The sequence below is a fragment of the Oncorhynchus gorbuscha genome, unplaced genomic scaffold (genome assembly GCF_021184085.1).
Source record: "Oncorhynchus gorbuscha isolate QuinsamMale2020 ecotype Even-year unplaced genomic scaffold, OgorEven_v1.0 Un_scaffold_2336, whole genome shotgun sequence".
NCBI classification, from domain to species: Eukaryota; Metazoa; Chordata; class Actinopteri; order Salmoniformes; family Salmonidae; genus Oncorhynchus; species Oncorhynchus gorbuscha.
Genome location: NW_025746880.1, coordinates 63,201 through 82,539, shown reverse-complemented (window position 1 = coordinate 82,539; position 19,339 = coordinate 63,201). Strand labels below are relative to the sequence as shown.

The 19,339-nt window shown below is 36.4% G+C and overlaps 1 protein-coding gene across 1 annotated transcript in view; it reads right to left on the bottom strand.

Annotated features, from left to right (window-relative positions):
* Positions 1 to 2,211: 2,211 nt before the first annotated feature.
* Positions 2,212 to 19,339, bottom strand: part of LOC124025669 (ATP-dependent 6-phosphofructokinase, liver type-like) — a gene marked incomplete at its 5' end in the record, with an annotated part of 69,086 nt that continues 51,958 nt past the window's right edge. The window contains 4 exons of the mRNA XM_046339008.1: positions 2,212 to 3,301; positions 3,433 to 3,538; positions 5,141 to 5,240; positions 5,433 to 5,544. Of these exons, the coding sequence (XP_046194964.1) occupies positions 3,154 to 3,301; positions 3,433 to 3,538; positions 5,141 to 5,240; positions 5,433 to 5,544 (466 nt within the window). The remainder of the gene's footprint in view (positions 3,302 to 3,432; positions 3,539 to 5,140; positions 5,241 to 5,432; positions 5,545 to 19,339) is intronic.

Genomic DNA, 19,339 nt, shown 5'->3' with positions numbered 1-19,339 from the left:
GAGTTGTAGGTTATGAGTTTTGATCTGGAGCGAAAGGCCATGCTGTGGAGGGTAGCATCCTGCATATGTCCCTGCTGAAAAATCCAAGTTTATCTAACTCCAAATCTTTTGTAAAAATAAAAAAAACATTGAAAATTGTGAGAGTTTACATGCAGCTGTGTCCCTCTCTCTGAGAGGGGCGTGGTCTTTTAGTGATCAACAATGATACAGTACCAGCTAAATACAGACTTCAGTGGTCCATCTTTCATTGGAACATTTACATACTTATTTATAAACAATTATTAACATACAGAATTCAAAACGCAGTTGTATTTATATTTAAAATCAAATCAGATAATCTGAGAAGAACTTTCAAATGTTTTTATTTATGACGTTACTTTATATTGCATCTTTAATCACAATGACATTAATTCACATTTCTATTTTTGGCAACTATTGCTATTCTTAACATCTTGTACAGACAGACACATCCAGAATAGTAATAGCTGATTTCCAGTGTTCTACATTGACTGTATAGGCGTCAGTGATTTGTTCAGGATTACATGTAGGCACACGCACGACAAGGCACACGCACGACAAGGCACACGCACGACAAGGCACACGCACGACAAGGCACACGCACGACAAGGCACACGCACGACAAGGCACACGCACGACAAGGCACACGCACGACAAGGCACACGCACGACAAGGCACACGCACGACAAGGCACACGCACGACAAGGCACACGCACGACAAGGCACACGCACGACAAGGCACACGCACGACAAGGCACACGCACGACAAGGCACACGCACGACAAGGCACACGCACGACAAGGCACACGCACGACAAGGCACACGCACGACAAGGCACACGCACGACAAGGCACACGCACGACAAGGCACACGCACGACAAGGCACACGCACGACAAGGCACACGCACGACAAGGCACACGCACGACAAGGCACACGCACGACAAGGCACACGCACGACAAGGTCCCACAAGATGACAAAACAGATGGATTGTCGCACAACACAATCACAACATTTTCATTACAATGGCAAAGAATAAACCAGTATAGACCAACTAGTGACCAGAATAGCCTTTAAACCAGTATAGACCAACTAGTGACCAGCATAGCCTTTAAACCAGTATAGACCAACTAGTGACCAGAATAGCCTTTAAACCAGTATAGACCAAATAGTGACCAGAATAGCCTTTAAACCAGTATAGACCAACTAGTGACCAGAATAGTTTTAAACCAGTACAGACCAACTAGTGACCAGAATAGTCTTTAAACCAGTATAGACCAAATAGTGACCAGAATAGTCTTTAAACCAGTATAGACCAAATAGTGACCAGAATAGTCTTTAAACCAGTATAGACCAAATAGTGACCAGAATAGTCTTTAAACCAGTATAGACCAAATAGCAGATAGTCTCAGACACAGTACAGATATAAGGACCTGATGTCTAGATAGTCTCAGACACAGTACAGATATAAGGACCTGATGTCTAGGGGGTCTCAGACACAGTACGGATATAAGGACCTGATGTCTAGGTAGTCTCAGACACAGTACAGATATAATGACCTGATGTCTAGGTAGTCTCAGACACAGTACAGATATAAGGACCTGATGTCTAGGTAGTCTCAGACACAGTACAGATATAAGGACCCGATGTCTAGGTAGTCTCAGACACAGTACAGATATAAGGACCTGATGTCTAGGTAGTCTCAGACACAGTACAGATATAAGGGCCCCTCTTTAGATAAACAGGGAAGACAGACAAGTTGGGAGTGACATTCCAGGGTTGGAGCCCAGTGCTTAGAAGCCGGTGTCTACAGTCCAGGGTTAGTGTGTGTTCTAGAAGCCGGTGTCTACAGTCCAGGGTTAGTGTGTGTTCTAGAAGCCAGTGTCTATAGTCCAGGGTTAGTGTGTTCTAGAAGCCAGTGTCTACAGTCCAGGGTTAGTGTGTTCTAGAAGCCAGTGTCTACAGTCCAGGGTTAGTATGTGTTCTAGAAGCCAGTGTCTACAGTCCAGGGTTAGTGTGTGTTCTAGAAGCCAGTGTCTACAGTCCAGGGTTAGTATGTGTTCTAGAAGCCGGTGTCTACAGTCCAGGGTTAGTGTGTGTTCTAGAAGCCAGTGTCTACAGTCCAGGGTTAATATGTGTTCTAGAAGCCGATGTCTACAGTCCAGGGTTAATATGTGTTCTAGAAGCCGATGTCTACAGTCCAGGGTTAATATGTGTTCTAGAAGCCAGTGTCTACAGTCCAGGGTTAGTGTGTTCTAGAAGCCAGTGTCTACAGTCCAGGGTTAGTGTGTTCTAGAAGCCAGTGTCTACAGTCCAGGGTTAGTATGTGTTCTAGAAGCCAGTGTCTACAGTCCAGGGTTAGTGTGTGTTCTAGAAGCCAGTGTCTACAGTCCAGGGTTAGTATGTGTTCTAGAAGCCGGTGTCTACAGTCCAGGGTTAGTGTGTGTTCTAGAAGCCAGTGTCTACAGTCCAGGGTTAGTATGTGTTCTAGAAGCCAGTGTCTACAGTCCAGGGTTAGTGTGTGTTCTAGAAGCCAGTGTCTACAGTCCAGGGTTAGTATGTGTTCTAGAAGCCGGTGTCTACAGTCCAGGGTTAGTATGTGTTCTAGAAGCCGGTGTCTACAGTCCAGGGTTAGTGTGTTCTAGAAGCCGGTGTCTACAGTCCAGGGTTAGTGTGTTCTAGAAGCCGGTGTCTACAGTCCAGGGTTAGTATGTGTTCTAGAAGCCGGTGTCTACAGTCCAGGGTTAGTGTGTTCTAGAAGCCGGTGTCTACAGTCCAGGGTTAGTGTGTGTTCTAGAAGCCGATGTCTACAGTCCAGGGTTAGTGTGTGTTCTAGAAGCCAGTGTCTACAGTCCAGGGTTAGTATGCGTTCTAGAAGCCGATGTCTACAGTCCAGGGTTAGTGTGTGTTCTAGAAGCCAGTGTCTACAGTCCAGGGTTAGTATGTGTTCTAGAAGCCAGTGTCTACAGTCCAGGGTTAGTGTGTTCTAGAAGCCGGTGTCTACAGTCCAGGGTTAGTGTGTTCTAGAAGCCAGTGTCTACAGTCCAGGGTTAGTGTGTTCTAGAAGCCGATGTCTACAGTCCAGGGTTAATATGTGTTCTAGAAGCCGATGTCTACAGTCCAGGGTTAGTGTGTTCTAGAAGCCAGTGTCGATGCTGAGAGAGCGTCGGGTCACATGTTCTATCTCTCCAGGGACGTACTCGCTGAAGCTGGTCTGGTGCTTGGCCAACATCTTCAGAATCTGATGCAGGTTCTGCCACCACTGGACCTTGGGCATCCGGTGCCTACGGGGGGAGGGGGTGGAAGAGAAATTTTACTGCCTGCTTAGAGACTAAAATGACACACTCTAAAAACCACATTGTAAAGCACTTCATGACAACTGATAGATGGACAACAGCTGTGGTACTCTACTCACTCAAAGTCAGTCTGTGCCTTAAGTTCAGTCACAGGGATGAAAGACAGGACCTTCTTACTGAAGCCGATGACAGACGCTGTGTCTGGGGCGTTGACGAACACACGACCTGGAATGGTAGAAGTTGACGAGGAGATAACCATTATATATCTACCACCCTGTTTCCACGGCTACATGTTGTTGAATCAGAGATAAAGCTTCTCCTCTTATAGTGTCTTCATAGTTCACTACTTTAACCAGAGCCTTGGCACCCTATTCCCTTCATAGTTCACTACTTTAACCAGAGCCTTGGCACCCTATTCCCTTCATAGTTCACTACTTTAACCAGAGCCTTGGCACCCTATTCCCTTCATAGTTCACTACTTTAACCAGAGCCTTGGCACCCTATTCCCTTCATAGTTCACTACTTTAACCAGAGCCGTGGCACCCTATTCCCTTCATAGTTCACTACTTTAACCAGTCTTGGCACCCTATTCCCTTCATAGTTCACTACTTTAACCAGTCTTGGCACCCTATTCCCTTCATAGTTCACTACTTTAACCAGAGCCTTGGCACCCTATTCCCTTCATAGTTCACTACTTTAACCAGAGCCTTGGCACCCTATTCCCTTCATAGTTCACTACTTTAACCAGAGCCTTGGCACCCTATTCCCTTCATAGTTCACTACTTTAAACAGAGCCTTGGCACCCTATTCCCTTCATAGTTCACTACTTTAACCAGAGCCTTGGCACCCTATTCCCTTCATAGTTCACTACTTTAACCAGTCTTGGCACCCAATTCCCTTCATAGTTCACTACTTTAACCAGAGCCTTGGCACCCTATTCCCTTCATAGTTCACTACTTTAACCAGAGCCTTGGCACCCTATTCCCTTCATAGTTCACTACTTTAACCAGAGCCTTGGCACCCTATTCCCTTCATAGTTCACTACTTTAACCAGAGCCTTGGCACCATATTCCCTTCATAGTTCACTACTTTAACCAGAGCCTTGGCACCCTATTCCCTTCATAGTTCACTACTTTAACCAGAGCCGTGGCACCCTATTCCCTTCATAGTTCACTACTTTAACCAGAGCCGTGGCACCCTATTCCCTTCATAGTTCACTACTTTAACCAGAGCCTTGGCACCCTATTCCCTTCATAGTTCACTACTTTAAACAGAGCCTTGGCACCATATTCCCTTCATAGTTCACTACTTTAACCAGAGCCTTGGCACCCTATTCCCTTCATAGTTCACTACTTTAACCAGAGCCTTGGCACCCTATTCCCTTCATAGTTCACTACTTTAACCAGAGCCTTGGCACCCTATTCCCTTCATAGTTCACTACTTTAACCAGAGCCTTGGCACCCTATTCCCTTCATAGTTCACTACTTTAACCAGTCTTGGCACCCTATTCCCTTCATAGTTCACTACTTTAACCAGTCTTGGCACCCTATTCCCTTCATAGTTCACTACTTTAACCAGAGCCTTGGCACCCTATTCCCTTCATAGTTCACTACTTTAACCAGAGCCTTGGCACCCTATTCCCTTCATAGTTCACTACTTTAACCAGAGCCTTGGCACCCTATTCCCTTCATAGTTCACTACTTTAAACAGAGCCTTGGCACCCTATTCCCTTCATAGTTCACTACTTTTAACCAGAGTCCTATGGGCCCTAGTCAAAAGTAGTGCACTATTTAGGGAATAGGGTGCCATTCGAGACACATCCAGTACCTTGTCTGAAGTTGTTGATCATCTTCTCTGTGAGCCACTGCACAGCCTTCACACCCAGCTTGGTGCCACAGTTTCTGTCGAAGGGTGTTGGTGCACCTCCCTAGAACGTCAGGTGAGAGAAAAATCAGTTAATCTCAGAGCAGAAAGAAAAACTTCTAGGAACCATATTTGATCATTCATACACTTCACATTCTACATCATCTACGTCTATCCCCTAATTTCCTGATCAACAAGCTCATCATCCTTTAATATAAGGTTGCATTTTAACAGTGTGGTTGTGTTCGTTCCGTACCTGCTGGAGGTGCCCCAGCACGTTGACCCTACAGTCGAAGATGCCCTTCCCCTCGGCAGAATACAGCTTGTGGATGAAATCAGTGGTGTAGTGAAGGTGACACTTCTCATTCCTACAGAGACAAAACCATCGAGATCACATCATTCACTATATTAACTGTCCTATAGAGACAGAACCATCGAGATCCCATCATTCACCATATTAATTGTCCTACAGAGACAAAACCATCGAGATCACATCATTCACTATAATTGTCCTACAGAAACAGAACCATCGAGATCCCATGATTCACTATAACTGTCCTATAGAGACAGAACCATCGAGATCCTATCATTCACTATAACTGTCCTATAGAGACAGAACCATCGAGATCCTATCATTCACTATAACTGTCCTATAGAGGCAGAACCATTGAGATCCTATCATTCACTATGTTAACAGAACCATCGAGGTCCTATCATTCACTATGTTAACAGAACCATCGAGATCCTATCATTCACTATATTAACAGAACCATCGAGATCCCATCATTCACTATATTAACAGAACCATCGAGATCCTATCATTCACTATGTTAACAGAACCATCGAGATCCCATCATTCACTATAACTGTCCTATAGAGGCAGAACCATCGAGATCCTATCATTCACTATATTAACAGAACCATCGAGGTCCTATCATTCACTATGTTAACAGAACCATCGAGATCCTATCATTCACTATATTAACAGAACCATCAAGATCCTATCATTCACTATGTTAACAGAACCATCGAGATCCCATCATTCACTATAACTGTCCTATAGAGGCAGAACCATCGAGATCCTATCATTCACTATATTAACAGAACCATCGAGGTCCTATCATTCACTATGTTAACAGAACCATCGATATCCCATCATTCACTATAACTGTCCTATAGAGGCAGAACCATCGAGATCCTATCATTCACTATATTAACAGAACCATCAATATCCTATCATTCACTATATTAACAGAACCATCAAGATCCTATCATTCACTATGTTAACAGAACCATCGATATCCTATCATTCACTATAACTGTCCTATAGAGACAGAACCATCGAGATCCTATCATTCACTATATTAACAGAACCATCAATATCCTATCATTCACTATATTAACAGAACCATCGAGATCCTATCATTCACTATGTTAACAGAACCATCGATATCCTATCATTCACTAAACTAACAGAACCATCGATATCCTATCATTCACTATAACTGTCCTATAGAGACAGAACCATCAAGATCCTATCATTCACTATGTTAACAGAACCATCAAGATCCTATCATTTACTATGTTAACAGAACCATTAAGATCCTATCATTTACTATGTTAACAGAACCATCAAGATCCTATCATTCACTATATTAACAGAACCATCGAGATCCTATCATTCACTATATTAACAGAACCATCGAGATCCTATCATTCACTATATTAACAGAACCATCAATATCCTATCATTCACTATATTAACAGAACCATCGAGATCCTATCATTCACTATGTTAACAGAACCATCGATATCCTATCATTCACTAAACTAACAGAACCATCGATATCCTATCATTCACTATAACTGTCCTATAGAGACAGAACCATCAAGATCCTATCATTCACTATGTTAACAGAACCATCAAGATCCTATCATTTACTATGTTAACAGAACCATCAAGATCCTATCATTTACTATGTTAACAGAACCATCAAGATCCTATCATTCACTATATTAACAGAACCATCGAGATCCTATCATTCACTATATTAACAGAACCATCGATATCCTATCATTCACTATAACTGTCCTATAGAGACAGAACCACCGAGATCCTATCATTCACCATGTTAACAGAACCATCAAGATCCTATCATTCACTATAACTGTCCTATAGAGACAGAACCATCGATATCCTATCATTCCCTATATTAACAGAACCATCGATATCCTATCATTCCCTATATTAACATAACCATCGAGATCCCATCATTCACTATAACTGTCCTATAGAGACAGAACCATCAAGATCCTATCATTCACTATGTTAACAGAACCATCAAGATCCTATCATTTACTATGTTAACAGAACCATCAAGATCCTATCATTTACTATGTTAACAGAACCATCAAGATCCTATCATTCACTATATTAACAGAACCATCGAGATCCTATCATTCACTATATTAACAGAACCATCAAGATCCTATCATTCACTATATTAACAGAACCATCGAGATCCTATCATTCACTATATTAACAGAACCATCGAGATCCTATCATTTACTATATTAAATGTCCTATAGAGACGGAACCATCGAGATCCTATCATTCACTATGTTAACAGAACCATCGAGATCCTATCATTTACTATATTAACTGTCCTATAGAGACAGAACCGTCGAGATCCTATGATTCACTATGTTAACAGAACCATCGAGATCCTATCATTTACTATATTAACAGAACCATCGAGGTCCTATCATTCACTATGTTAACAGAACCATTGAGATCCCATCATTCACTATAACTGTCCTATAGAGACAGAACCATTGAGATCCTATCATTTATTATATTAACTGTCCTATAGAGACAGAACCATCGAGATCCAATCATTCACTATGTTAACAGAACCATCGAGATCCTATAATTTATTATATTAACGGTCCTATAGAGACAGAACCATCGAGATCCAATCATTCACAATATTAACAGAACCATCGAGATCCTATCATTTATTATATTAACGGTCCTATAGAGACAGAACCATCGAGATCCAATCATTCACTATATTAACTGAACCATCGAGATCCTATCATTCACTATATTAACAGAACCATCGAGATCCTATCATTTATTATATTAACAGAACCATCGAGATCCATCATTCACTATGTTATCATTTATTATATTAACTGTCCTATATTAACAGAACCATCGAGATCCTATAATTTATTATATTAACAGAACCATCGAGATCCTATAATTTATTATATTAACAGAACCATCGAGATCCCATCATTCACTATGTTATCATTTATTATATTAACTGTCCTATATTAACAGAACCATCGAGATCCTATAATTTATTATATTAACAGAACCATCGACATCCTATAATTTATTATATTAACAGAACCATCGAGATCCTATAATTTATTATATTAACAGAACCATCGAGATCCTATAATTTATTATATTAACAGAACCATCGAGATCCTATAATTTATTATATTAACAGAACCATCGAGATCCTATAATTTATTATATTAACAGAACCATCGAGATCCTATAATTTATTATATTAACAGAACCATCGAGATCCATCATTCACTATGTTATCATTTATTATATTAACTGTCCTATATTAACAGAACCATCGAGATCCTATCATTTATTATATTAACAGAACCATCGAGATCCTATCATTCACTATATTAACAGAACCATCGAGATCCTATCATTTATTATATTAACAGAACCATCGAGATCCTATCATTCACTATATTAACAGAACCATCGAGATCCTATCATTTATTATATTAACAGAACCATCGAGATCCTATCATTCACTAGATTAACAGAACCATCGAGATCCTATAATTTATTATATTAACAGAACCATCGAGATCCCATCATTCACTATATTAACAGAACCATCGAGATCCTATAATTTATTATATTAACAGAACCATCGATATCCATCATTCACTATGTTATCATTTATTATATTAACTGTCCTATATTAACAGAACCATCGAGATCCTATCATTTATTATATTAACAGAACCATCGAGATCCTATCATTTATTATATTAACAGAACCATCGAAATCCCATCATTCACTATGTTAACTGTCCTATAGAAACAGAACCATCGAGATCCTATCATTTATTATATTAACAGAACCATCGAGATCCCATCATTCACCATGTTAACTGTCCTATAGAAACAGAACCATCGAGATCCTATCATTCACTATATTAACAGAACCATCGAGATCCTATCATTTATTATATTAACAGAACCATCGAGATCCTATCATTTATTATATTAACAGAACCATCGAGATCCTATCATTTATTATATTAACAGAACCATCGAGATCCTATCATTCACTATATTAACAGAACCATCGAGATCCTATCATTTATTATATTAACAGAACCATCGAGATCCTATCATTCACTATGTTATCATTTATTATATTAACAGAACCATCGAGATCCTATCATTTATTATATTAACAGAACCATCGAGATCCTATCATTTATTATATTAACAGAACCATCGAGATCCTATCATTTATTATATTAACAGAACCATCGAGATCCTATCATTTATTATATTAACAGAACCATCGAGATCCTATCATTTATTATATTAACAGAACCATCGAGATCCTATCATTTATTATATTAACAGAACCATCGAGATCCTATCATTTATTATATTAACAGAACCATCGAGATCCTATCATTTATTATATTAACAGAACCATCGAGATCCTATCATTTATTATATTAACAGAACCATCGAGATCCTATCATTTATTATATTAACAGAACCATCGAGATCCTTATCATTCACTATATTAACAGAACCATCGAGATCCTATCATTCACTATATTAACAGAACCATCGAGATCCTATCATTTATTATATTAACAGAACCATCGAGATCCTATCATTTATTATATTAACAGAACCATCGAGATCCTATAATTTATTATATTAACGGTCCTATAGAGACAGAACCATCGAGATCCAATCATTCACTATATTAACTGAACCATCGAGATCCTATCATTCACTATATTAACAGAACCATCGAGATCCTATAATTTATTATATTAACAGAACCATCGAGATCCATCATTCACTATGTTATCATTTATTATATTAACTGTCCTATATTAACAGAACCATCGAGATCCTATAATTTATTATATTAACAGAACCATCGAGATCCTATAATTTATTATATTAACAGAACCATCGAGATCCCATCATTCACTATGTTATCATTTATTATATTAACTGTCCTATATTAACAGAACCATCGAGATCCTATAATTTATTATATTAACAGAACCATCGAGATCCTATAATTTATTATATTAACAGAACCATCGACATCCTATAATTTATTATATTAACAGAACCATCGAGATCCTATAATTTATTATATTAACAGAACCATCGAGATCCTATAATTTATTATATTAACAGAACCATCGAGATCCTATAATTTATTATATTAACAGAACCATCGAGATCCTATAATTTATTATATTAACAGAACCATCGAGATCCTATAATTTATTATATTAACAGAACCATCGAGATCCATCATTCACTATGTTATCATTTATTATATTAACTGTCCTATATTAACAGAACCATCGAGATCCTATCATTTATTATATTAACAGAACCATCGAGATCCTATCATTCACTATATTAACAGAACCATCGAGATCCTATCATTTATTATATTAACAGAACCATCGAGATCCTATCATTCACTATATTAACAGAACCATCGAGATCCTATCATTTATTATATTAACAGAACCATCGAGATCCTATCATTCACTATATTAACAGAACCATCGAGATCCTATCATTTATTATATTAACAGAACCATCGAGATCCATCATTCACTATGTTATCATTTATTATATTAACTGTCCTATATTAACAGAACCATCGAGATCCTATAATTTATTATATTAACAGAACCATCGAGATCCTATAATTTATTATATTAACAGAACCATCGAGATCCCATCATTCACTATGTTATCATTTATTATATTAACTGTCCTATATTAACAGAACCATCGAGATCCTATAATTTATTATATTAACAGAACCATCGACATCCTATAATTTATTATATTAACAGAACCATCGAGATCCTATAATTTATTATATTAACAGAACCATCGAGATCCTATAATTTATTATATTAACAGAACCATCGAGATCCTATAATTTATTATATTAACAGAACCATCGAGATCCTATAATTTATTATATTAACAGAACCATCGAGATCCTATAATTTATTATATTAACAGAACCATCGAGATCCATCATTCACTATGTTATCATTTATTATATTAACTGTCCTATATTAACAGAACCATCGAGATCCTATCATTTATTATATTAACAGAACCATCGAGATCCTATCATTCACTATATTAACAGAACCATCGAGATCCTATCATTTATTATATTAACAGAACCATCGAGATCCTATCATTCACTATATTAACAGAACCATCGAGATCCTATCATTTATTATATTAACAGAACCATCGAGATCCTATCATTCACTATATTAACAGAACCATCGAGATCCTATCATTTATTATATTAACAGAACCATCGAGATCCTATCATTCACTATATTAACAGAACCATCGAGATCCTATAATTTATTATATTAACAGAACCATCGAGATCCCATCATTCACTATATTAACAGAACCATCGAGATCCTATAATTTATTATATTAACAGAACCATCGATATCCATCATTCACTATGTTATCATTTATTATATTAACTGTCCTATATTAACAGAACCATCGAGATCCTATCATTTATTATATTAACAGAACCATCGAGATCCTATCATTTATTATATTAACAGAACCATCGAAATCCCATCATTCACTATGTTAACTGTCCTATAGAAACAGAACCATCGAGATCCTATCATTTATTATATTAACAGAACCATCGAGATCCCATCATTCACCATGTTAACTGTCCTATAGAAACAGAACCATCGAGATCCTATCATTCACTATATTAACAGAACCATCGAGATCCTATCATTTATTATATTAACAGAACCATCGAGATCCTATCATTTATTATATTAACAGAACCATCGAGATCCTATCATTTATTATATTAACAGAACCATCGAGATCCTATCATTTATTATATTAACAGAACCATCGAGATCCTATCATTTATTATATTAACAGAACCATCGAGATCCTATCATTCACTATATTAACAGAACCATCGAGATCCTATCATTTATTATATTAACAGAACCATCGAGATCCTATCATTCACTATGTTATCATTTATTATATTAACAGAACCATCGAGATCCTATCATTTATTATATTAACAGAACCATCGAGATCCTATCATTTATTATATTAACAGAACCATCGAGATCCTATCATTTATTATATTAACAGAACCATCGAGATCCTATCATTTATTATATTAACAGAACCATCGAGATCCTATCATTTATTATATTAACAGAACCATCGAGATCCTATCATTTATTATATTAACAGAACCATCAAGATCCTATCATTTATTATATTAACAGAACCATCGAGATCCTATCATTTATTATATTAACAGAACCATCGAGATCCTATCATTTATTATATTAACAGAACCATCGAGATCCTATCATTCACTATATTAACAGAACCATCGAGATCCTATCATTCACTATATTAACAGAACCATCGAGATCCTATCATTTATTATATTAACAGAACCATCGAGATCCTATCATTTATTATATTAACAGAACCATCGAGATCCTATAATTTATTATATTAACGGTCCTATAGAGACAGAACCATCGAGATCCAATCATTCACTATATTAACTGAACCATCGAGATCCTATCATTCACTATATTAACAGAACCATCGAGATCCTATAATTTATTATATTAACAGAACCATCGAGATCCATCATTCACTATGTTATCATTTATTATATTAACTGTCCTATATTAACAGAACCATCGAGATCCTATAATTTATTATATTAACAGAACCATCGAGATCCTATAATTTATTATATTAACAGAACCATCGAGATCCCATCATTCACTATGTTATCATTTATTATATTAACTGTCCTATATTAACAGAACCATCGAGATCCTATAATTTATTATATTAACAGAACCATCGAGATCCTATAATTTATTATATTAACAGAACCATCGACATCCTATAATTTATTATATTAACAGAACCATCGAGATCCTATAATTTATTATATTAACAGAACCATCGAGATCCTATAATTTATTATATTAACAGAACCATCGAGATCCTATAATTTATTATATTAACAGAACCATCGAGATCCTATAATTTATTATATTAACAGAACCATCGAGATCCTATAATTTATTATATTAACAGAACCATCGAGATCCATCATTCACTATGTTATCATTTATTATATTAACTGTCCTATATTAACAGAACCATCGAGATCCTATCATTTATTATATTAACAGAACCATCGAGATCCTATCATTCACTATATTAACAGAACCATCGAGATCCTATCATTTATTATATTAACAGAACCATCGAGATCCTATCATTCACTATATTAACAGAACCATCGAGATCCTATCATTTATTATATTAACAGAACCATCGAGATCCTATCATTCACTATATTAACAGAACCATCGAGATCCTATCATTTATTATATTAACAGAACCATCGAGATCCATCATTCACTATGTTATCATTTATTATATTAACTGTCCTATATTAACAGAACCATCGAGATCCTATCATTTATTATATTAACAGAACCATCGAGATCCTATCATTCACTATATTAACAGAACCATCGAGATCCTATCATTTATTATATTAACAGAACCATCGAGATCCTATCATTCACTATATTAACAGAACCATCGAGATCCTATCATTTATTATATTAACAGAACCATCGAGATCCTATCATTCACTATATTAACAGAACCATCGAGATCCTATCATTTATTATATTAACAGAACCATCGAGATCCTATCATTCACTATATTAACAGAACCATCGAGATCCTATAATTTATTATATTAACAGAACCATCGAGATCCCATCATTCACTATATTAACAGAACCATCGAGATCCTATAATTTATTATATTAACAGAACCATCGATATCCATCATTCACTATGTTATCATTTATTATATTAACTGTCCTATATTAACAGAACCATCGAGATCCTATCATTTATTATATTAACAGAACCATCGAGATCCTATCATTCACTATATTAACAGAACCATCGAGATCCTATCATTTATTATATTAACAGAACCATCGAGATCCTATCATTCACTATATTAACAGAACCATCGAGATCCTATCATTTATTATATTAACAGAACCATCGAGATCCTATCATTCACTATATTAACAGAACCATCGAGATCCTATCATTTATTATATTAACAGAACCATCGAGATCCTATCATTCACTATATTAACAGAACCATCGAGATCCTATAATTTATTATATTAACAGAACCATCGAGATCCCATCATTCACTATATTAACAGAACCATCGAGATCCTATAATTTATTATATTAACAGAACCATCGAGATCCCATCATTCACTATATTAACAGAACCATCGAGATCCTATCATTTATTATATTAACAGAACCATCGAAATCCCATCATTCACTATGTTAACTGTCCTATAGAAACAGAACCATCGAGATCCTATCATTTATTATATTAACAGAACCATCGAGATCCCATCATTCACCATGTTAACTGTCCTATAGAAACAGAACCATCGAGATCCTATCATTCACTATATTAACAGAACCATCGAGATCCTATCATTTATTATATTAACAGAACCATCGAGATCCTATCATTTATTATATTAACAGAACCATCGAGATCCTATCATTTATTATATTAACAGAACCATCGAGATCCTATCATTTATTATATTAACAGAACCATCGAGATCCTATCATTTATTATATTAACAGAACCATCGAGATCCTATCATTCATTATATTAACAGAACCATCGAGATCCTATCATTCACTATATTAACAGAACCATCGAGATCCTATCATTTATTATATTAACAGAACCATCGAGATCCTATCATTTATTATATTAACAGAACCATCGAGATCCTATCATTCACTATGTTATCATTTATTATATTAACAGAACCATCGAGATCCTATCATTTATTATATTAACAGAACCATCGAGATCCTATCATTTATTATATTAACAGAACCATCGAGATCCTATCATTTATTATATTAACAGAACCATCGAGATCCTATCATTTATTATATTAACAGAACCATCGAGATCCTATCATTTATTATATTAACAGAACCATCGAGATCCTATCATTTATTATATTAACAGAACCATCGAGATCCTATCATTTATTATATTAACAGAACCATCGAGATCCTATCATTTATTATATTAACAGAACCATCGAGATCCTATCATTCACTATATTAACAGAACCATCGAGATCCTATCATTCACTATATTAACAGAACCATCGAGATCCTATCATTTATTATATTAACAGAACCATCGAGATCCTATCATTTATTATATTAACAGAACCATCGAGATCCTATCATTTATTATATTAACAGAACCATCGAGATCCTATCATTCACTATGTTATCATTTATTATATTAACAGAACCATCGAGATCCTATCATTCACTATGTTATCATTTATTATATTAACAGAACCATCGAGATCCTATCATTTATTATATTAACAGAACCATCGAGATCCTATCATTTATTATATTAACAGAACCATCGCGATCCTATAATTTATTATATTAACAGAACCAGAGATCCTATAATTTATTATATTAACAGAACCATCGAGATCCTATAATTTATTATATTAACAGAACCATCGAGATCCCATCATTCACTATATTAACAGAACCATCGAGATCCTATAATTTATTATATTAACAGAACCATCGATATCCATCATTCACTATGTTATCATTTATTATATTAACTGTCCTATATTAACAGAACCATCGAGATCCTATCATTTATCATATTAACAGAACCATCGAGATCCTATCATTTATTATATTAACAGAACCATCGAAATCCCATCATTCACTATGTTAACTGTCCTATAGAAACAGAACCATCGAGATCCTATCATTTATTATATTAACAGAACCATCGAGATCCCATCATTCACCATGTTAACTGTCCTATAGAAACAGAACCATCGAGATCCTATCATTCACTATATTAACAGAACCATCGAGATCCTATCATTTATTATATTAACAGAACCATTGAGATCCTATCATTTATTATATTAACAGAACCATCGAGATCCTATCATTTATTATATTAACAGAACCATCGAGATCCTATCATTTATTATATAACAGAACCATCGAGATCCTATCATTTATTATATTAACAGAACCATCGAGATCCTATCATTCACTATATTAACAGAACCATCGAGATCCTATCATTTATTATATTAACAGAACCATCGAGATCCTATCATTCACTATGTTATCATTTATTATATTAACAGAACCATCGAGATCCTATCATTTATTATATTAACAGAACCATCGAGATCCTATCATTTATTATATTAACAGAACCATCGAGATCCTATCATTTATTATATTAACAGAACCATCGAGATCCTATCATTTATTATATTAACAGAACCATCGAGATCCTATCATTTATTATATTAACAGAACCATCGAGATCCTATCATTTATTATATTAACAGAACCATCAAGATCCTATCATTTATTATATTAACAGAACCATCGAGATCCTATCATTTATTATATTAACAGAACCATCGAGATCCTATCATTTATTATATTAACAGAACCATCGAGATCCTATCATTCACTATATTAACAGAACCATCGAGATCCTATCATTCACTATATTAACAGAACCATCGAGATCCTATCATTTATTATATTAACAGAACCATCGAGATCCTATCATTTATTATATTAACAGAACCATCGAGATCCTATAATTTATTATATTAACGGTCCTATAGAGACAGAACCATCGAGATCCAATCATTCACTATATTAACTGAACCATCGAGATCCTATCATTCACTATATTAACAGAACCATCGAGATCCTATAATTTATTATATTAACAGAACCATCGAGATCCATCATTCACTATGTTATCATTTATTATATTAACTGTCCTATATTAACAGAACCATCGAGATCCTATAATTTATTATATTAACAGAACCATCGAGATCCTATAATTTATTATATTAACAGAACCATCGAGATCCCATCATTCACTATGTTATCATTTATTATATTAACTGTCCTATATTAACAGAACCATCGAGATCCTATAATTTATTATATTAACAGAACCATCGAGATCCTATAATTTATTATATTAACAGAACCATCGACATCCTATAATTTATTATATTAACAGAACCATCGAGATCCTATAATTTATTATATTAACAGAACCATCGAGATCCTATAATTTATTATATTAACAGAACCATCGAGATCCTATAATTTATTATATTAACAGAACCATCGAGATCCTATAATTTATTATATTAACAGAACCATCGAGATCCTATCAAATCAAATCAAATTTATTTATATAGCCCTTCGTACATCAGCTGATATCTCAAAGTGCTGTACAGAAACCCAGCCTAAAACCCCAAACAGCAAACAATGCAGGTGTAAAAGCACGGTGGCTAGGAAAAACTCCCTAGAAAGGCCAAAACCTAGGAAGAAACCTAGAGAGGAACCGGGCTATGTGGGGTGGCCAGTCCTCTTCTGGCTGTGCCGGGTAGAGATTATAACAGAAAATGACCAAGATGTTCAAATGTTCATAAATGACCAGCATGGTCAAATAATAATAAGGCAGAACAGTTGAAACTGGAGCAGCAGCACAGTCAGGTGGACTGGGGACAGCAAGGAGCCATCATGTCAGGTAGTCCTGGGGCACGGTCCTAGGGCTCAGGTCCTCCGAGAGAGAGAAAGAAAGAGAGAATTAGAGAGAGCATATGTGGGGTGGCCAGTCCTCTTCTGGCTGTGCCGGGTGGAGATTATAACAGAACGTGGCCAAGATGTTCAAATGTTCATAAATGACCAGCATGGTTGAATAATAGTAAGGCAGAACAGTTGAAACTGGAGCAGGAGCATGGCCAGGTGGACTGGGGACAGCAAGGAGTCCTCATGTCAGGTAGTCCTGGGACATGGTCCTAGGGCCCAGGCCAGTTGAAACTGGAGCAGCAGCATGGCCAGGTGGACTGGGGACAGCAAGGAGTCATCATGTCAGGTAGTCCTGGGGCATGGTTCTAGGGCTCAGGTCCTCCGAGAGAGAGAAAGAAGGAGAGAAGGAGAGAATTAGAGAACGCACACTTAGATTTACACAGGACACCGAATAGGACAGGAGAAGTACTCCAGATAAACAAACTGACCCTAGCCCCCCGACACATAAACTACTGCAGCATAAATACTGGAGGCTGAGACAGGAGGGGTCAGGAGACACTGTGGCCCCATCCGAGGACACCCCCGGACAGGGCCAAACAGGAAGGATATAACCCCACCCACTTTGCCAAAGCACAGCCCCCACACCACTAGAGGGAAATCTACAACCACCAACTTACCATCCTGAGACAAGGCCGAGTATAGCCCACAAAGATCTCCGACACGGTACAACCCAAAGGGGGGAAACCCAGACAGGCCGACCACAACAGTGAATCAACCCACCCAGGTGACGCACCCCCCCCAGGGACGGCACGAGAGAGCCCCAGCAAGCCAGTGACTCAGCCCCCGTAACAGGGTTAGAGGCAGAGAATCCCAGAGAATCCTATAATTTATTATATTAACAGAACCATCGAGATCCATCATTCACTATGTTATCATTTATTATATTAACTGTCCTATATTAACAGAACCATCGAGATCCTATCATTTATTATATTAACAGAACCATCGAGATCCTATCATTCACTATATTAACA